The sequence below is a fragment of the Primulina tabacum genome, chromosome 11, assembly GCF_025594145.1.
Source record: "Primulina tabacum isolate GXHZ01 chromosome 11, ASM2559414v2, whole genome shotgun sequence".
Lineage (NCBI taxonomy): Eukaryota > Viridiplantae > Streptophyta > Magnoliopsida > Lamiales > Gesneriaceae > Primulina > Primulina tabacum.
In genome coordinates, this window is record NC_134560.1 from 14,558,462 (window position 1) to 14,580,696 (window position 22,235).

At 34.7% G+C, this 22,235-nt stretch overlaps 2 protein-coding genes across 2 annotated transcripts; both read right to left on the reverse strand.

The window, feature by feature from the left end:
• Nucleotides 1-260: 260 nt before the first annotated feature.
• Nucleotides 261-2,255, reverse strand: LOC142519299 (uncharacterized). Its single transcript, XM_075622267.1, has 5 exons — nt 2,102-2,255; nt 1,847-1,917; nt 1,592-1,672; nt 1,457-1,500; nt 261-635 (listed from the first exon to the last, which is right to left on the reverse strand). Exons 1-5 carry the CDS (start codon nt 2,226-2,228, stop codon nt 536-538), a joined length of 423 nt encoding a protein of 140 aa, XP_075478382.1. The 5' UTR covers nt 2,229-2,255; the 3' UTR covers nt 261-535.
• A 14,327-nt stretch (nt 2,256-16,582) lies between these two features.
• LOC142517953 (uncharacterized) lies at nt 16,583-20,056 on the reverse strand. The gene is made up of 2 exons (XM_075620489.1): nt 19,728-20,056; nt 16,583-19,229 (listed from the first exon to the last, which is right to left on the reverse strand). Exon 2 carries the CDS (start codon nt 19,137-19,139, stop codon nt 16,920-16,922), a length of 2,220 nt encoding a protein of 739 aa, XP_075476604.1. The 5' UTR covers nt 19,140-19,229; nt 19,728-20,056; the 3' UTR covers nt 16,583-16,919.
• Between the last annotated feature and the right edge of the window lie 2,179 nt (nt 20,057-22,235).

The following is a 22,235-nucleotide window of genomic DNA, read 5'->3' on the forward strand; positions in this document are numbered from 1 at the left end:
ATGTATTTAAAGAAAATATACCATCAAATTAAACACAAAATTATCAAGACCTGCAAAGCCGACCGTTATGCCACCTAAAATAGGAGAGTTATATTTGTAATTTCCAATTCAGCCGCATAAAATAGGTGGTGCAACTTTGTTTTTTTAAGCTGAATATTTGCTGCAATTTTGTGTATCACTGTAGTATAGAGTTCACTAAATTTTAAGTATACAGGTTATTGTAATTGAATATTAATGGGAAATAATTATATCTGAATAGATGGAAATAAAGGCAATTTCTCCTTAACAAATGCATGCCAAAATTATCATGATACAAAATCAACAAAAAATTCACAGGAAGTTTCTCCAATTACACAATAACTATAAGCATATCCACAGATTATTATAAAACTTGTCATATTTGAGATCAAGTCGATGACTTCGTAGTGTACATAAACAACAGAGTTCTGGTTCCTAATACTTTAATTATTTCTCAAAAGCCTTGGCGAATTTAATCAGTGTAAGACATTGTAGCATGCCATTTTCAAAGCCAATGTCAAAACAACAAGCTTGCCCAAGCGCCAATAAAGGCGAATCCTCCAAATGGAGCCACTCTAGAATATGTTCTATCTTCAAGGTATGCAACCGCATAACACCTGCAAATCACCATTTAAATCAACTGAGACAATGTTCGAATAGAAGTTCAAACTATATGTGAAGTGAGTTTTCCATATGGGACTCGATACATTTATATGAATTCCTTTAACATAATCCAAGTCGTTATACCAACATACTGCCAAAGAAGAACTAGAAATGCCGAAATTGATCATTAATGCAGCATTTTACATGCATTTTGAGGACCCTGTAGCTGAGATTGAGCCAAGAAATGGGCACTAGAGCTTCCAAAAGATCGTGCTTTGTGGTTACCAAGTAGAAGTAAATTTGAAAACACAACATAGGTTCCTAAAAATATAAACAAGCAAGCAAAAAAAGGATACTCCTAGTAAATCAAGCAGTTGCCAGGTAATGAGTTAACCACTACCATAAGGTGCTGTGCACTTAGTTAACCACTCTTCTCCCCCCCAACATAACATCATACACCATAAGCAAATTAAATCTGAAAAACCCTCATTACTCTTCGATGAGCCAGACCATACATCACCGGAGTAATCTAAGATCGTAAATTTGAATGTGTTTCATAGGTTCAGGCAGTATTAAAGTGCACCTTAGTCCTTAGCATCAATTTAAAGACTATGAAATAAAATTTGCCTTCAGTGTAACAGGGTAGAATATTGAAAAGTTTCAAAACAAAAATAAGTTGAACAATGCAATTGTGTTCTAAAATCACAGACAGAGCATCAGAAATTATCTTCTCTACGGATTCTGTATTTTAAAGCATAATGCAAGCACAGTGCAATAATGGTAAATTGAGCTGCCAATCATGCCGTAACAAAGTAAACCAGAAGCAGACACTCACGTCCCGGAAAATCCCAAGATTCCACTAGTCAAAAGGACTCCAAACTACAATAAATTCAAACAAAAAAAAATCATCAACGGAAGCAAAATATATAAAAAAATCGAATTCAACACAATAAAATCAATGGGAACTCACAACGGTGGGATACTTAGTAATAGGAGCAGCAAGCAGGGCTGCTGTGTGAACCAAATGATACACGGATGCCGTGTGCCACACCTTCCAACCAATATACACAAAGTAAAACCCCAAAGTCAAAGCAAAAGAAGAAAAACATACGGGTAACAACTTTGTGCCAGAGACGAGGATCCATTGCTCATTCATTAACAAAGTCCGAGCAAAAGAAGAAAAACATACGGGTAAGAACTTTGTGCCAGATACGAGGATCCATACCTCTTTGTAAGAAGGGTTCTTCGGCTTGAAAAAATGGGCGCCGTACGTTCCCAGCCCGAGAGCAGCAACACCTTTCAACAATTTTAAATTTTATTTGTTGAACAAAATAAAGAATTACAAGAAAGAATCAATGAAAAACTGGATTTTCTAGCAGCTGGTGGATTCATTGCAAAACAGCAGTCAAAGATCAGAATCGCAGTTCCGTAAATGACCCATCAGAATCAAAACCAAAAGGGAAGAAAACAGATGATTTACCAGAGACAGCAGCAACTTTGTGCCAGAGACGAGGATCCATTGCAGATTTTGTTCCTTGTTGCAGATTTTGTGGGCTGTGTGAGGTTTCGTGGATTTTACCTGCCTTGCGTTTACTGCTCCTCAGCATTGAAATGTGTAGCCAGTTTGACCAATTTCTGAATATTATTTTAACGTAATTAATTATAAAAATTAATGTTTAAAAATTTTTAAAATTCTAATTTCATTTAAAATTTATTTTATTTCTATCAAAAGTAAGCTTAAACATCCTACTTTATTTAATATTTTGTAAAAACATCATTGACCTCTTTTTTTGGTACATGATATTATTATACCTATCAAGTTTGTCCAAAAGACATAAGACTATGCAATATTTCAAGCATGTATCATAATATAACATAAATATAAGAGTTTTTTTTATTAATACGTCATGCATTCATATAATAAATTAAACATTTTATTTCTTTGACTGAAATGTCGTCGGGTTGTATCCATCGAGTTTTATAGACTGCTCCTCACAATCTAGCAACGCAGTCTCAACAAATAATTAATGATGTAGATCCCTTCAACAATACTTAGCACAACATTGTATCATTTCCTAACTCGAGTGTATAAGAAAGAAGTTTAATTTTAAAAATAATACATGAAAGGAATAATAAACATTGGTTCCTTTATTCAAATATACATTATATTATTACATTGTTAGAGGAGGAGAAAATTGTTTAACTACTTACCGTAGCTAGAATTACAACACACATAAACTGAAAATATTAAAAATTTTATTTTGAAAGAAAAATGAAGATGATGAATGATGTATTATCTAGCTTTTGTCATGATATATATAGAATCCTTGATGGATTTGAAATACGGACTTCAATCTTGAATAATTTCTTTACATTATTGTTAGTTGTGGCTGACAATATCTTGTGGTAGGTGGTCATGTCAAACCACTAGTTATTGGTTCGTATTTTTATGAAGGTTAAGTGGTTCATTCTTTTTTAGTGGGTTGGTTGGATCACAAAATTTCTTTATTTTTGTCGGAGAATAGTTTGTTTTTGTATGGTCCCATGAGAAAACGTGACTTGTGTGATCCTTCACCACTTAGGCTTGTTTCTGCATTATGTTTCCGGTTAGATCTTGATCAAAAATCATTTACAAATATTGTCTCTTTCTGGTTCGGGCATTATGGGCAGATTTCTTATGACCATCTTCCCAAATGAGCTATGGACAGATGCCTTCTGATCATCTTCCACGATAGCTTGCTGATCAACAGAATAGTACTTCTATTTTCAAATATATCTTCTGCAAAACTAATTTTTTCATGTCATAGTATTTAACAGAAAATATATATTTACAAAATTTTGATAAAACTTAAATGAAAACTTGACTTTATCTATCTCTGTGATACAAACCCATAATATCACGTCCCGAGAACGAGGCATCGCTGACATCCAACATTGTTAATCAAATAACAATAAGCCTCGTAGCAATTAGCCATATACAACTCTATTTCATAAACTTCCATTGTCTTTACAAATAAAGAAAAATATAAAGTTTGTGGAAGCGATTATTTACAAAAAAAAGTACAAAATTTACGAATGAAAGACGAAGGAGAACTCTTGGGCTTGAACATCCCGTGTTTGACCTTCTTCTTTCTGATTATTTACCAGACCCAAAACAGCTCTTGCTCCCTTTCTTCAACCTGTTTTTCTTTTTCATCTAGGAAGGGATGGAAGGGATGAGCGTTTTGGGAAACACTAAACCAATCGAATACCAGAAAACATTTGATACATAATGTTTTAAAATCATCTTCTTTTTATATAGCATAATATATCAGAGTTGGATGAACAGAAATCAGACATAGAATAAATCGGAACTTCAACTTAGGACATTTCAGAATAGAACTTATCAAAGCTTATCAGACAAACACATCATAATGGTCATTGGCTATCCTTGATCTTGAGCTCCCTCTGGGCCTTCTCTTGTAAATAGGCTCCTTCTGGGGCCTTTTCCCGTATCCAGGCACCTTATGGGGTCTTTTCCCATAGACAGGATCCCTCTGGGGCTTTTTCCCTCACAGGCTTTCCCGATGCATCATTATCATATTCAAACTTATAACTTATCATTCGGAGATGGATTGGTTCGAACAGAATGACACCAACATAGAACGAAATGGAGGAGTATAAGCAAACACACAGACGGAACGAAAACAATTTGAAGCACCTTTCGAAAGCAACACTTGTACATAACATGCAGTAGATGATCGAATTTTAAATAATACATAATCTTTAAAACATATAAACCCACTTACTTTTGGTTCGAAAATGCGGCTTGAACTTGATTGCTACTTGGACGAAGTTTCGGCCAAAACTTGGACATCACCTAGTTGGTCCTTTGACCAGAGTTTCGAGTTGTTTCAGCAATACTTCGACGTGTTTTTGTTGAGGCACGAACGACTGCACGAAGCTTCCGAAGTGAGATGGGAGGGAATTTCAGTGTGGTTTTTGCTACAACACGTGGGGTATTTATAGGTGAAAAATGTGACATTTCCCTTCGCCATCATTCAGCCGTCCAATCCTCTTCAAAAGCCCAAGGGTGATGGTCCAATTAGCCTCCAAATGGTCAAAGGTTATCCACAACCAAAGGTCACCTTGGTGTACTCAAGGGTCACTCCTTACACATTGATTATATCCCATTTTTAGTTCTTCTCCTGGCTGAATTTTTGTCTCACCTCCAAATGGTCAAAGGTTATCCACAACCAAGGCTCATCTTTGTACTCAAGAGTCACTCTTTATACATGATTATATCCATTTTTAGTTCTTCTCCTGGCTGAATTTTTATCTCCTTTAGGACAAGCATCAATGAGCTTCCTTGAACTAAGATTTTAAGCTTGTGAGCTAAGGGTTTCTTCCCGTGAATCAATGAGCTTCCTTGAGCTGAGGTTTTAAGCTTGTGAGCTAAGGGTTTTCTCTTACGAGCGACGTCCCTTCAAATTATTATGGTTTTGCATTGCTTCGGTTTCCTTTTGAGCTACTTTCCGAGATTTTTGAGCTGAAAATTTACGTATATTGTTGAGTTTCTTTAATTAAAAGTTATGTATGATTTAAACATTCGGATTTCATTGCTTCCGTGATTTGCTACGAATATCTGGATCCTCACATCTAGTGTCCATGCTCTTCAAGTAGAATTGTCGTCTTCATTAAATGATGAATCAAGACGTGTTTCATTTTCTGGAGTTTCCTTGATGAACTTTTGGATGTTCATCTCTAGTCTCCAAAGCTTGAAGTAATGAAATGTTTTGTGTGAGCCTTTCCCAACTGGTTCTAGTGCTGCAGTAAAAATGAAATGTCTACTTTTATTTTTAAAGCTAAATCTCGAAATAACTAATTTCAAGCGTGCATTAAAATTATTCCAAAACGTAAACCCTAGACGGTCGAGATCCGTGATTCAAAAGTCAAACATACAAAAATCCTGACAACCATCAACATATAAAAATGAAAGAGTATCAATATATCCATGATCTCTCCTAACTCATAAACATGATGTGGGGAAAAATAAGGTCCTCAGGTTAGCGTGCGCACGTCCAGCCCCACCTACTCAGTCTTCGGCACCTCGAGTCTCCTCATCGATATGCTCACCTGCATCATTCACACCTAGTGAGTCTAAAAATTCAACACACCATAAATGTTATAATGAGTACATATACATAACATGCAACTGTGAAAAGTACTGTAATCAACATACATTTCATGATCTTAAAAAAGTTAACTTAAACGTATCGTGACAAAGCATAACGTGTCAAAACATGTCTCAACTATCATCATATATTTTTTTTCATTGAATTCAGTTCATTAGTAATGACTTTCGTATCAGTTCTATCGTATCAGCTCTATTCGATGGATCAATCTACGTATAACTGTGGTACCCGACGACGGGGACATCAGCGACAGTATTATCCATCCACTGAGCCTTGGCCTTACATGTCATCGTATTCGTATTCGTATAAGTCACAATCAACTCTCATCCTTCAAAACATGTCAACATATTCATCACTTATAAAAATCATGCATATACGTAAATTTCTTTAAAATCAAGCATGCAACGTATTTATCATATCTACATAAAAATTCGTGTTCGTGATAGCATATACATTAAAAATGTGTAATTTCGTGATCAGGGCACTACAGGACTGCTAACTCGACTCGGGTGCAAAATGACCATTTTTCTCCTGGAAACCCTAATTGACCATTTTACCCATAGACCTCAGAATTTCTACCCGAAGCCAACCAAAATCTTAAAAAAACCTCAAAACATATTTATAGTCATTTCTTAGACGTAAACTCGAGCTCATTTCATAACTTATACGATTCTTTTTAAAACTTGGACCGGGGTCCCGATTTTAACTCGAATGAACCCAGACCATAACCAAACTTTCCCAAACTTTTACCACACCTATACAGCCCCTAAACAACTTAAATCAGGCCATCTAAGGCCCCTCGAACACGACCGAACATCTGCTGGACAAATTCTGCACAAGGAGAGCCGAACCCTAATTCACCTTAGGCTTCCATTTTACGATTCTAGGCCTAGCCAACTCGAACCAGCCTTGAACCAATACCAACTAGGACCAAGAACAGACCGAGGATGCCCTATTGGACCAACCATAGCAAAGTCTACAGCTCCATGCACTCGACCGTGTGTGAGTTACCCGAAAACAAGCGAGAACCCGATCTTTCTCAACTCATGCGCCTCAACTGATTCCTAGGTTGTGACAAGCCACAGTCGAGCCACCTTGGACCATGTCTCAGACCCCTTAGGGTCTGCACCGTGGCTTGGTTCGACTCCTCCACAGCCAGCCCTCTTCCCAAGCCCGATCTAGCCCCATACAACACGAAGATACCCTAGGTTCGTTCGATTTCCACCCACACTCGACAAACCCATGACTCCAGCACCTAGTCGCCTTCACTCTCAACATGTTCAGTCCCTTAACACACAACTCGGTAGCCCCTTACACAAAAAAAGCAAAAACCGTGAGTTACGAGTAAACATGTATGCATATTTTGTGACAAAACGATGTATAAACGACGCAACGTAAAATTCTATGCATTTCTCATGCAAAACACACACTTCAGCATATATTAGCGTGAATGATGAGAAAAAGATGATTCATGACGTGCCTTTGCGTTTAAACGCTCGAAAAATTTGATATCTATGCGTAGGACGAGCACCTGAGAGACGGGAAAAGGACTTTCTTGAAAGCTTTGAAGATTCTTCGATTTGGCTACTGTAAATTTGAAGGAAGGCTGCTACTGATGAGAGGGAGGGGGCAGCCGAAGCTTACTAGGTTTAGGTTAGGTTTAGGGTTTGCAAATGATGAGTTTAAATCATAATAAAAGGTGTAATGAGCCCTTAATTAAAATAAAGAGGATTAAAATGGTTTTAGGTCCATTATACAATAAAATAAACCCGTCAAGCTCAATAACACTGCTAAAAAATATTTTGTTTTGGTACGTTTTTTAAAATATTGCTCGAACCCTCAAAAAGTCCTTCGAATTATTAAAATTAGCATACCAGTTAAAAATATGATCATGGCGAGTAAAAATACCCAACCAAGGCCCATTTTCAAAAATCATACTTAATTACACCATATATTAAATAAGTAAAAATAATTATTTAATAAAAACATTTTCCTGATTATCCCCATCTCCGTTTCTCGTTCGAGCGTGAAATGCAATTTAAAGCCCTAATACATGAAACTTTAAATAAAACATAAAATGACATACATAACCATGCAATAATCACGCCTTTAAAGCTTTATAATAATTAAACACATATTTTAGTAAAAAAAACCCTAAATTGCATGCAGTCAGGTTACGTAGTTGGAATTTCCTAGGACTTACAAAAAAATTAGAGCCCCATAATGTCTCATCTGGACATATAGTTGTTTGCCCAGATTTCGTGAACAGCTTCCTGAATCCATTTTGGTAGTGCTGAGATTTATGAGAATCTGAGTGATATATTATAAACTGAGGCAAGAGCCCCAAATTCATACCATGCCTTTACCTCCTTATGATAGAAATTAGGTTTCATCTATATTCTAGTATACTTTTCTGCTATATCAACTCGGATTGTAGCTGGGATGATATCTTTTTCTCATTCTATTGATATAACTGAAATGGAGAAATTATTAGCTCGTTAGTACCATTATTAGATTTTCTCTTGTCAGTTTGATCTCTCTCTCTTTAATCTTCTGAGGTAAAGGATTGCCTTGAAAGCTTGAAATAAGGATCCAAAGTTTCAATTTTTGATTTGACCGACTCATATAAAGATGATCTAGACTCAGCACTTGAATTGAGGGTACTTGAATCCTTGCTCCAATTATAGAGCTATGTACACGAAACCTCTCCATTTGGCAAACCAGTGGCTTCTCAATAGCCTAGAGGATCGGCTTTTGCAATACACATAATAGATGAGTATAAATAGTGCTCTTATAAACTTGCTGTAGCCTATCCGCAACTTCAGCATTTTGGGCAAGCTTATTGAACTCACTTTGAATCATTTCAAAGTGTTCCCTCAAATGCCTCTTTCAATGATATCATTAACATCATCGTTGTTCATCTCTTGTTGATAAATCTGAAAGAAAATTTTCATGTAATAATAATAATAATATCAAAAATATAATTTTGACACAAAGTCTGTCATGTCAATAATCAAGCATTCTCATGTTTAGATTCAATTCTATTTTTCAAGAAAGTTTTAACATGTGTATTATCAATCTTTAAGTTAAATTTATTTGCAAGTAAAAAAAATGGTTATTTTTCAAAATATTTTTTTACTGCATAAAATTCTTATACGAGAATAGTCCATTGTAATACATGCATGGTTGTTATCCATTTGGTGTGAATTTTGTAAGAACCACTTCCCACCAATGATCATTAGAATCTGTATATAATATCAGATCATCTTATTATTGTGGAATAACCATTTTTGGGAGATTTTTCCATATCTATTTCAACTGGTTTAATCCTTTTGTATGTTCTTTTGTCTATAAGAATCTTGTATCATTCTTTAGTAAGAGACTAAAAAATTTCCTTTGTTTTGCTATATTTTTATGAACATTTCAGCAAAGTTAACAATTCTTTTGTTGCAATGACTGCCTTCTTTATAGATAAGACTAGTTCTTCTTTTTTACACACCTTAGAGATAGTATTTAAATGTTCCATATTTTTAGTTGTCATTAAAAAATCATCAATATAAACAAAGATAATATTAAAAAAATATTTAAATAGGTTATCCATGTTTTTTTTAAATATCTGAGATGAATTAGCAAATAGCATTGATAATACTTCCAATATATAGTTACTTTGTGGTGTAGAGAAAACAGTGAATTTCTTACTTTCTTCCTTCATTCGAATTTGATAGAATCCGAACTTACAATCGAATTTAGAGAATATTTTGATGTTGCGTATACAACTAATTATTCTCTACTAGGTATAAAATATCTATCAAACTCCATAATTTTATTAATTTCTTGATAATTAATTACTAAGCGTTTGTTCTTTTTTATTTCACTATAATTTCTTATTAGAGAACCTAGACTGCTATATGCTGATATTCCTACTTTGATTAAACCAAGTTTTAATTGTTACTTGATAATAATTTGCACATCATTTTGATCTACTATGTTCATTGGGACATGCTTGCATCCGACAAACTCATATTTCTTGTATTCCTTAATTTCAAAGCTGGCTTGGATTTGGTATATGTCCTACCATGCTAAGGGATCTTCATTGTAGTTTTTTCGATCATTTTCTTGACATCTTCTAGGGATACTTTTGTTTCAAATTCTACATCTTTTTGGTGTGAAGTTATTTTGAATAATTCTATTTCTTCTGGTTACAGGATTTGATATGCTCCTAATTGAAGCATTGTTTATCCGAACCTTCTAGAATACTTCATTTTTTCGGTTCAAAAGTTTTCATTTATTACCACACTTGCTGCGAAACTATATCAACAATTTTCTATAAAATGCCTATCTTAGTATTTGGACTATGACTTTGTGATCACATTGTGTTGTGAACACTAATATTTTAGTCTCATATTCTTGTGTATATGATTTAAACATTTGCAATAAATTATTTCATAGCAAAATGTATGCTCATGTATCATAAAATAAATCGTTGATGTTTTCAGCTTTGTACCAAGGTTTTTGTCCAGCACTTTCAATTAATATTTTTGTCATTTTAATCTCTTTACATAATATTATGATTCGCTTGAAGAAATCTCGTCCAACAATCAAAGGTAATTTTTTTTCCAATTCTTTTAGAAAAATTATTGTTTTTCATGTACAGATTTCAGTCGTGAATCAATATAAGAAGCAAAATATTATGCATTATGTTGTTCATATAACACCCTAATAGGATATATATCGAGAATGAGATCGTGATCATTGGATTACGTTTGATCTACAACCATGAATTAAATTCTATTCTCTAGACATTTATAAGGTTGTGTTCCTCGAAAAACTCTAACCCAAGAACCGATTGGTCTTGTTATTTTCATAGGATTTCTTTGATATGAACTTTCAATTCACTGATATTGATTATTCCTTAGTAAGTTACTATCATAAGTTATTCCAAATAGTATATAATTTTACAAGAAAATTGATTTCTTTGTCTTGTAATATCAAATACAATTTCGATTTCTCTCCATCTTTCTGGACATATAAGATGTCCTATTGTTTAAAATATTTTTAGTATCTATTGGGCTTCTTGGACATGTGTTTTTTCCCACCCATGACTTGTTATCATATCTCCTTGAGAAGATAGCCTTCTTGATTTCAGTATAAGACTTTGATTCCTTTGTAGAATCAGTTTGTCTTGGATCTGGATATCTGTTTCCGACCTCTTAATGAATGAGGTAAATGAATATGCTGAAAGCAACGCTGAGTTTTATGATGAATGCTATCAATTCAGGACAGTCACTTCTGCAAGAAAACTGAAGAATAAAGACACTCTGAAGAAATATATATCTTTGGAGAAGATGATCATGAAAGCCGTGAAAGTTGTCTCATTCACGCATGCTATGGAAATATGAGACTACTTCTTCAACCTCATACACATCAAGAAACTGACTATGATTTGTAAGGAACTGAAGAAGAATTATGATCCCACTTGCACAACTGCTCACGATGACAGGACCACATTCACTCAGCTAGATGTAGATTTGAGCTCTCTTCAAATGCAAGTCAAATTCTGGGAAATGGACCGACAGCTGTTCATTCCAGTTGACACCAAGAGTAGCAAATCCTACAAAAAAATCATTGGAGCTAGCTCTGGACCAACCACGTCCCGCAAAAATCTCCTCAGCCCCTTCATCCAGCTCCATTGACAAAGATGATATCTCACCTAAAGTCTCGGTCGAACTACCTTCAGACGAGTCAGTGTCAAATGACATAGTTGTGGAAGCTCCAATGATTGATGGTGACAGATCATTCAAACCATGACTGACAACATCGCACTCACTGAATCAGCTGATGGAGATAAGAAAACATCCAAAGAAGCAGTCATAGAAGAATCATCTCTCACTAACAGTGTTGTGATTTCAGAGACATTGTTTGTGGCTGAATCTCTAATTCCTCATCTTGCTCCAATTTCTTTAGTTAACAAAGATTCAGCTACTACAGAAGTTCCTTCAGCTTCTACAGAGCTCAAGACCGAACATGCTCAAATGGTTGAATCATTGGACATTGCTGAACCAAGCAACCAATTGATCTTATTTTCTATGCCAAAGAACACATTCTTGATGAATCACCAGAGATGGAGATAAGATAAGAGTTTCAATTGAACGACATTCTTACGAATCTCACCAGCATATCTGCTCTTATTTCTCAGGTCAAGACTGGAGATAAATTGACTGATACTGACATTGAAAATATAAAGGCAAAGTGGTCAAGGATCTTAAGAATTTATCCAAAGGTGTCCACTCTCTATTCTTTAAACTGGACTCCATGAGAAAGAACTACGTCTCAACTTCTCAACTATCCAGAGCTACTAGCACAACTGGTACCAACAATTTAAGAATCTAGGTACTTGTGCCTGGAGATCCTGGGTTCAAGTGTGGGGAGGCGAAAGAAACCACTTTCCAGGAGTGAGATATTCTATGAATAGCGGTGCATGGGTGTGGGCCGAAGCCCATGCTGGACCATCCTAACTACCCATGATCAGTAGCATAAGTTAAATCAAATAGTCTTTGTGTTGAAGTGCTTCATCAATGATCATTGTCTTTACGTGGCTTAGCATAGTTTTTTCTAGTGCTATGAATTTATCCAACAGTCTTATTCTTCAAATTCTTCACAAAAGTAGCTTTCATAAAGTCAACCCATTCATCAAATAATTCAACCTTCTCTTCTACAAACTCATTCACTTCATCCATAAGAAGGTCAAATTGTGTCTGAACTGCTGACACTGGTTCAGTTTCTACAACTTATGTCATTTTCTCTATGTTTTTTCTTGAAACTAATGTGATAAAGAATTTTGTATCATGTCCTGACCCTGTGGACTGTATGGGATCTTTTATGATGAGTCTTTTTGATGGGCGAGGAGGAGGTAGGGCTGTTGGCAGACTGATTTTCTTTGGTTGGGCTGCAACAACTATCAGTTTGATATTTTCAACATACTCTTCAGTAGCCTTGTCATCAGTTACCTTGAATTCTTTACCTGAGAGATAGGTACGACCCGTTGGTATAGGTGCTGGTCTGGTCTTAGTTGTATGTGCCTTCTTTGGTGGAGGAGAACGAGTATCCATATCAGAATCACTAGATTGTTGGATCGTTTTCCTCTTAGGCTTTGGAACAACCACCTTACTGACCTTCTTTTCTGAAGGGCTTCTTAGTATCAACAAATTATTCTCCTATTTCCTTCTTAAAACCAAGCATAATAGCAATAAAAATGTTCAGAGCCTAGCCCTTAGGACTGAGAGAAATAATATTGGTGGCAGTGATAGATTTGAATTTGTGCAATGTGACTGAATCACTGAGCAATGCTCCTGCATCTTCAAATAATCTACTGAGAAGGATAGCAAATCCAGTAGACTGCTTCTCAGACTAAATCATATATATGAGAATCTGGAATAAAATGACGGACCAGTTGACCTTGATTTCAGTAGCAATCATTGTCATCAATAGAAATTTTTCATTATTGAAGACAGCGAAGGAGCCTGCCTTTGCCAAAATGGGCTGGCCACCACATCAGTCAGAAATTTATATTCTAGTTTCATTTCTTTCTTATTTCCTAGAAGTCTTGATAGAACCATTGGTAGGAAAAACGTTGGACTTCATATCCTCGATGGCCTATTGAGGAACTTCGGAAAATTCTGTTAACCCTTCAGAAGGAAATTATAACAGAGTCGAGAAGAAGATTTGGTCGATCAACATATTATCCTCTCCCAGAGATAAAAGAAATCTTCAATTATCAGTGATGACTATCCCCTTGGCATATAAATTCTTCAATTCAGAAACATAAATCTCAAATGACGAACTGAGAAAGATCATGAGCTAGATGTCTCAACTGCCTTGAAGACTCCTGAAATTGCGGCATCTTCCATAGCGTAGATTGATTCATAGTCAATTGCGAGGGCATTCATGATGTAAGAAGGTGTAGCAAGTGCTACCATTTTTTTATAATGAATCTTGATATAGAGATTAATAGAAAATTTCTGAATGAAATCAAAACAAAAACAATCGGATAAGAAAATCAAAAGGTAAACAGAAAACCATAAAAATTTCGAATATTTAAAATATGCGACCTTTGAACTGGTAGAAAGGAGACATATGTCATGCTGTTAGTTAAAATATTGAAATTTTTTAAATAGAAAGTTAGGTACGATGTATGAATTTAAAGTTTAAAACTATAAATGAAATGGACTAGTCGCCCTTAATGGTTTATAATCTTCTGATAGTTTTTGTAGCTCTTATATCTCTTCTATACTGACTGATGACTTGTTCTGAATTTTGATAAGTTAAATCAATTTATTATTCTTAGAAATTAACTATTGATGCTCAATCTGTACTAGCATATTCTCAATGTTGAGCTTTGCAATCTCTGCCTTAAGAAAGAACATTTCACTTGACTGTTCTTAGTTAGGCCTTGTATCACTTCCAGTTAGGCTTGTTTTCTCAGCTTTGACTTCTTCGAATGATTAAGAAAATCCCTTGTACTCATTTATCATATCATCAAATGCAGTGATGAGATCATATCCTGTAAAATCAATTGAGCTAAAATCAAATACTTCTTCACTGGTGGAATCCAACTCGACATCTGCCATGAGGCTCTGCACCTCATCTTCAATGCTTCCACTGGTGGAACATTCTAACTCGGATGAGTCAAAATTGGAATCTGCCTACTTGGACTTACTTTCCTCAGCGACGGGTACCTTCTGGTCTTTTTTCTTCTAAATAACCTCTTGTCATCATCGGTCTTTTTCTTCTCGTCATGATATCGAACTTCTTTTTCAGTTGGCCTTCTCCATCCTTCTTCGGTTTTGGACAGTTAGCTATGAAATGTCCAATTTTCCTAGAGTTGAAACACGCATTGTCCTTATCAGTAGACTCTTTCTTGTTATGATTGTGTCTACTTGACATATGGAGAATAACCCTGGTTATTCCTTAGAAGCTTACCAAATTTGTTCACAAATTATGATATCACATCATTGCTTAATTGTTCATTTGTCTTTCTTTTGAGACAGACTAATCAATTGATGTAGCGGCTAGAGGCTTTGTCAGTTTGGCTACTAATTCACCTTCAGTTCTTGACTCAAGTTCAAATTCATTTTCCTTATGGTCTGCAAACAAATCGTGCAGTTCAAGCTTGTTAAGGTCTTTTGATACATGCATGACCATTGTTTTGACATCTCATTCTCTTGGGAGTGCCTTCATCACCTTCAAGGTTATCTCACGATTGCCATACTCTTTGCCAAGAGTAGCCAACTCAATTATAATGTTGTTCACTCTTTCATCAATGTCTGACATAGGCTTTCCTTACTTCATCTTGATGTCATCAAACTTTTTTATAGCAACAGACCGTTTTTTCCTTCGTTTAGTCATTGTCCTTACCCAACTTTATCATATTTTTCCAGATTTCTTTAGCAGAATAACACATCTTGATTTTGCTAAAGTTATTTTTGTTCAAATTCTTGTACAAAATTTTCTTAGCCACATTGTCTAAGTTGGCTTTCTTCTTGTCTTCACCAGTCCACTCTAGTCGTTGTTTTTCTATAAATTTGAGGTGCACCATCTGAAATTGAAACAATTGTATTGGCCTTTATAATTTTCGTTGGTCTATCTGTGATGACATACCACATAACATCATCTTGTGCAGCTAAATGAGCATGCATCCTGATTTTCCCATCATCAAAATCCTTTTCAGAGAACATGAGAATCTTATTGAAGAAGTCCATTTTAAATTTAGTGTTCAGAGACAAGAATTAACCCGGTCGGATACCACTTGTTAAGATTAAAGATTGATTAGATGGAGGGTGAATAAATAATCTAAATAAATTTTGGAAATATTTCAGTTGAGTTAACAACACTGAAATGTAATTCTCGTCGATAAGGTATTAATAAGCTAACTATTAGTTACTAAGCTAACAAAGGCTCACTTATATGAGTTGAACACAACAAAATGGCTTATGTTAAGAACAACTAGGCTATCGAATATGGAGCAAAACAAGCTAAATAAAATGTAAACAAAACAAGTTCGTTTTTTGTGGAAAGATTTCCATAGGAAAAAATTTTTTTGGGAAAAATTTAAGATAAATAGGAATTACAAATTAAAAATAAAATTAATGAAGAGAGGTTATATTTTAGGAAAAAAATAAATAGAAAACTATTAAGATGCTCTTCCATTACGAACAAGCGTTGAATTTGGTATATAATCCAGAGCGGGTTTTTATGTTTTGAATCTAAACCCCATAATGTTTGACGAGAATATATATATATATATATATATATATATATATATAACAACTCGAGATTTCATCATATGTATCATCCAACCTTCGAGAACTTGTGCACAAGTGTTGTCAAAAATGATTTTTTTATTGGAGTGTGTAAAATACTTTATTTGTAATTCATATATTATAATAAATTAAATAATATCAGAATTAAGATGGTTAAATATTTTGGTTAAAAAAAACGATATTTAAATATTTTGAAATTTTATTTACCATATCCTATATAAATATAATCAGATTTGGCCTACAATTTCTCTTTGATGGTTATAAACATAACATTTCGTTTCTAAAATATATTTCCACATTTCAATATTCATTAGCTAAATTTATAAGTTGGTATATCGAATTTCAATGTTAAATCAAATGTAAATTCTAGCGAAAGTCCCTCGCAATTGAATTTGTAATACCAAAGAATATTATAAGAGAAAAAAGAGAGTGAAACACAACTAATAAAATATAAGGAACACAAAAAAAGTCAAAAGCAGCAAATCAACCACTATAATGAACGTGTAATGAATAGGGTCAAATATAAAGGTTTCTATAGAACCATAAATCCAGTTACAAATTGCTGATAAGATACATAAAATAAAATTAAAAAAACCTAAAGCATTGAGAGCAAGGATCAATGTTAACCATCATGCTTTCACTCTTGGGAATAGGATCTAAGCCTGTATATAAATCTGTACAGCTTGAAACTCTCAGAGCAAATAAATAAACGCATTTGGAATCCAGTTTCGGCTTTGTTCGGCACTTCCATTTTCTTCGAGTCCATATCTAGTTGGGATCCTTAGATTCAATCTGTAGGTGGTGCTCAGCTGCAGTTTGCGGAAGCTCCACCAGAACTCGTTCTTCCATATACATTTTGGGTGCATCCTGAGGCTATTACAGTGGAAACAAAACTCTCAATTTGATCTAACCCTTTATGTTTCACTGGATGCTGTTGTTCATCTGGACTTTCAATGAACTTCTCCATCTGTGAAACACTTGAAGTGTTGCAAACTTCGAATTCTCGTGGAAGAAGCTCGTCTGGAATAGCAGCAGGGTCAAGATCCCAGCACCCCTCAGGCAAGTCGGTACCTTGAAGTTTAAGGGAACAAGATGGCACTTGGTGTGAAAACCGTAACATTTCCCTCCTTGGAATGTATCGAATGGAATCATTATCTGGGTTTCTTTGGTATACAGTCTTAAATTGATTCAGTTTAATTAGAGGGGTAACCCAAACACCAAGTTCCTCAGAATAGTCATCAAGAACCTCAACCATTTCATACTGATGCCTCACCTCATTTGAGGTTGTTCGGTCCCAATCTGGAGACCAGTTTCGGTATACGGCCCAGATATCTCCTCTTCTTGGATAGATTCTCACGCAACCTCCTCTGCCAGCTTTCTCTTTTCTGAGAAGATGAGAGAAGATGTTAACTTGATCCACCATTTCCGAATTGAATACTCTGAAACTTCCACAAGATTTGGTAAACCCAGAGTCCAACCACTTTACAGACCCAAATTCACTATCAGATCTCGAGCTCAGGTAGCTTATATAAATCTGAAATGGCTTCACTGAGAGGACATCACGAATCAAACAATACAAGCGAGGCATACCATCTTCTTCATCATACAGGGCCCAAATCTGCTTTGGTTTAAAGCATTCCTCTGACCTGACCTGGTCAAAATCATGGAAGTCCGAATCTGGAACTGTTATTGACAGAGGAACAGGTATCTTTGCCTTCGATTGATGGCGTGAACCAGTTGAACCTGAGGCTTTAGCAGCCTCACACGCTTTTCTTTTCTCAGCCTCTGCAGCTGCTGTTTCAGAAGCCATTCTCATCTCTTCTAGTTTCTTTCGAATTTCCTTCCTCGCAATGTCGATTAAAAATTGCCTAGCATCAAATGTAGGGGCCATCGAATAGCGTTTACTAGATGTCTCCAATGGGGAGGAAAGCTTAGAAGTTGCCTTCAACCTTTCATTTTCATTTGCTATTTTTGCTTCTAAAGCAAATTTTGTGGTCGTATCTTCATGCCCATTGGCAGGTGTGCTTCCCAAATCAAATTTTCTCTTCTTCGAAGGTCTACCCCGCCTGGGTTTTAGTACTTCATCGTGAAGACACTCATTAGTTGACATATGACCAGTAGGCTTTAACTTTTGATCTCTTCCATTTGCTTTTGTTGTTTTTGCCTCCCCATCAGATTGATAGAAGACAAAGGAAGCCGGAGATAATCCATTATGATCAAAAACACCAACAGAGTTTCCAGACGAGCTTCCTTGAAATAATATATTGGGGGAGACATAATCAGATCTATATCCTGTATGATGTCCTGAGGTCCCATTAGGGGCACAATATCCAGTGGTAGTTGGTATATATTTAACACCCGAGTTATGACTTCCATGCCCAATCTCAGGCACACAAGGGTATGTGCAATATGTTAAAGAAACATCCACAGAAGATAACCCAGTTTCAACAGCAATAAAGACACCACGGCAGTTCTTACATGAAAGTCGCTTGTTCACATATTTCCTGAGATACTCATACTGAACATGACAGGAGGTACACACAGTCCAAAATGAATCGAGTCTGCCATGGGAAGCTGAAGACATGGAGCAGTTGTCATAAGCGCCAGCCAAAGAATTGTTCCAGGAAAATGAATTTCTCCGTATATCATAAGATCTTCTGTTAACACTGTCAGATAGAAGTGTCCAAGCTTCGCAGACAAGTCTGAATGCTCCATCAGCTCCAACAGTTTTGTTCTTATCAGGGTGGAGCAGCACGGCCAACTTCTTATACTGTTTCTTTAATTTGGACTTGGTCGCAGTGACATCCATGCCAAGAATTGAATAAAAATCCGGTTCTCCATTAATTTTTGTTTCAGCAGCAAGGTAGACTAAAAATGTGGTGACCATTTGAGACATACCATCCAGTTCAGGACACAGCATTTGAGCTTTTAAACCATAACTTTTAGCACCCAACAAATCGTTCTGCATAAAATGCTTCTCAGCCATTGCTTTAGCTCTAAGTGCTTCCTCTATGTTGGATTCCATCTCAAGTTTTTGAGAGTTTGAATTAAACTCAAACCCAACTTCTAGATAGAAAATTACGGGCTAGGTAACAATCTGTAAAACTGCTATGGTCTGCAAATTAAGGTAACCAAATATAAGATCCCATATTTCCCCTCTTTTTGAAAACAATTTGATTCTCAGAGTAAGTTAAATTCACAGATGTAGGCAAAATAATTATCCTAAATGGTCAGACCAAATGATTATCTAACCCAATAAATATACATTATTGTTTAGTTCGACTCTGGTTAAAAATGATGCTGTTCATGCTAGCAGCGCAGTTCAACCAACCGTGAAAAGTAGCAACTTCTTAAACTGAGCATAACAAATAACTCAAGAAAATTTCACTAGAATCAACTCTCCCATTCAAGTCAAACCATTTCCCACAAAATTCAGCTTCAGCAAAAAAAGAAAGAAATCCATAAAATTTCATCGTAATCTTTCCATAAACCACAGATCTAATCTCACAAATCGACCAGAAGCAGAAATCACTAAAATAAAACATTTTTCCATAACTATCAGCTCAAAATCAATAAACTTCGAAAAAAAAGACGGACAAAGCAACAAACTCACCAAAATTGAATCACGGCGTTAAATAATCCAAATTAAATATGTATCGATCCTTAAAATTAGCTTCAGATCTAGAAAAAAATCACGGTTAAATCCGAAAAAGTTTATCTACCGTACAGTTGCTAATTATACCATCAGTAAATTTAAAAAGGAAAGTAAAAATATATGAAAAACAAGAAGCCTCGTATGGCAGTTAAGTATGAAGCAGTTGAAAGCAGAAATCACTTGGAGCTCAGTCCCCCGGCGGCCCACGGCGGAGACGGCGAACATAAATTTTTTTTAAAAAAAATTAAAAAAAATTAGAATAATACTGTTGAGAGTTTAATTAAAGTAGAAATAGCAGTACAACTATACACAGCAGTTAATAATATATATACACAACACAAATAATAATAATAAAAATAATAAACATTTTTTAAAATGTAATGATTATTACTATTAATTTAATTATTTGGGAAGGAAAGTAAACATTGTTAAATATTTAATTGTGGGGTGAATTAACTAATATTTATTAATAAATTATTTTTTATTATAAAGTTTATTTTATATTGCTAATTATAAAATTTAAAAAAATAATTTATTTTCCAATTCGTTAATATTGTTATAAATTTCTCCATTATGTCAATATTAGAGGAAAGAAATAACATTTCCGGATAATTACTAAAGTTAATTACAAAATAAATTTTTAATCTAAACTGTAATTGAATCAAACCATTTTCAAGCTATTTTTTTAATAATATTCAAGATAAAAAGAATTCAAATATAAATATTTTTAAACATAATATGAATATATAGAAATGAAAATATTCTTCAGTCTACATATTGAGTAGGTGTTTTAAAATTTGAAATTATATATATATAAAAGAAATTAAGAACAAATTTCATTTGCAGTATAAAAAATTTATTCATTTTTTCCTAAAAAACATATTTTATTTCTTTGAATATATTGGAATACAATAAGAATTGTTACGAGAAGTTGAAGTAGCCTAATTTTTTTTTTTTTTTTGTTACAAAGGAGTGGAATCTCCCGTCATTGAACGATTTGCGTACTATAATTCTTCTCAAATAGGCTATTCTCATCTTGTCTTTTTCAATGATTTCATCTATGTCTGCTGGAGAGGTCCGAATAGTTCTGTATCCTTGTTGATACTTTAGTGCTTCCGAAGTCAATTAATCAGCTGTCTTGTTTGGTTCCTGCAGATATTGTTGATCCTGACTTCTCAATCTCTATAAGAGGTTCATACAGGTAGATATCAAATTAAGAATGGACGAACTAGATATTTCTTCTTTTTTTAAGCCACTTCACCACTTTTTCTGAATCGATTCAAAGTAAAATCATCTTGTATCCCGAGTTCCATGTTAATTCCAACCCTTCACAGACCGCCCAAGCTCCGCCTCCTCGACCGAACACCAACCAATGTTGTGTGTGAAGCCCGAAATCCAGTCTCCAAGTTCTTCTTTCAAAATGCCTCATCCACCAGCTTTTCGAGCTTTGTGGTTACAACTTCCATCAACATTGAATGATTTTTTCACCCTAAAGGTGGGGGTCTCCATCTTACTATGCAGTTTGCATGTCTCACGTTGTTGGTTGGCATCACTTTTTTCGAAGAAAAAGCTGCTTTGATTTCAAAAGAATGGTTATTGACCTACTTCACTTTGGTATTTACATCAATTTTTTTGACATCAAACACTAATTTGTTTCGTCAGTACCAAATCTCCATAGTGTAATAACAAAGAACCTCTCCAGTATATGGCCATTTTATTGTCTTCCCAGGTCCAGGTTTTCTCGCAACCACTCATCAAAGCTGAGGTTCGAGTTCTGTTGAATGGTATTGGTGGGAAGAAGTCTAACCTAGACTCTTCTTGCTTCCTTACACTTACGAAAAATATAGTCCATGTCTTCCAAACAGTTTTGACACTGAACGCATAACCCGTTGGTAACAAATCCCAATTTAACTCTCTCGGCATTACCCATTATCTTCTCATGTCGGACTTTCCAAATGAAGGCTCGTATCCTAGAAGACACTTCCAATTTCCATATGACTCCCCAAAAGATGTCATTTGTTGAAGTAGCCTAATTGGAATTACTTAAATGTCGAACAAATGAATTATATCAGTTATATAATATGGGGAAAGACTTTTAATGTCTTATGACAACCAAAAGATTACTCTAATATGTTCACTCTTTATAATATAATAATAATAATAATAATAATAATGATGATATATTGTGTGATTATTTAACATACCCTAATAGATGACATTCTATCAAATTATACGAACAAATAAGTCAAAAGAAAAGTGTAAATAAAAATAAAAATTTTCATTGATAATATATTTTTCTCTTCGAGATTTATCATCAAATTTATATATATAAGTGATTAAATTTCAAATAAAAATAATATAATAATATTTATATTATTCACTTGTAAACGAACTTTCCCAACCTTAAAATTTTATTCTTCGATTAAAAAAAAAATCATTTATCTCTTTTTTTGTGAAATCTTAAGT

Excerpts from the sequence above, each read along its gene's own strand:
- LOC142519299 (XM_075622267.1), bottom strand. The coding sequence starts at position 2,228 with ATGCTGAGGAGCAGTAAACGCAAGGCAGGTAAAATCCACGAAACCTCA. Across the intron at positions 1,673-1,846 it reads AGAACCCTTCTTACAAAGAG|GTGTGGCACACGGCATCCGT; the intron begins GTATGGATCCTC and ends ATTGGTTGGAAG. Across the intron at positions 1,501-1,591 it reads TTACTAAGTATCCCACCGTT|TTTGGAGTCCTTTTGACTAG; the intron begins GTGAGTTCCCAT and ends AATTTATTGTAG.
- LOC142517953 (XM_075620489.1), bottom strand. The coding sequence starts at position 19,139 with ATGGAATCCAACATAGAGGAAGCACTTAGAGCTAAAGCAATGGCTGAG.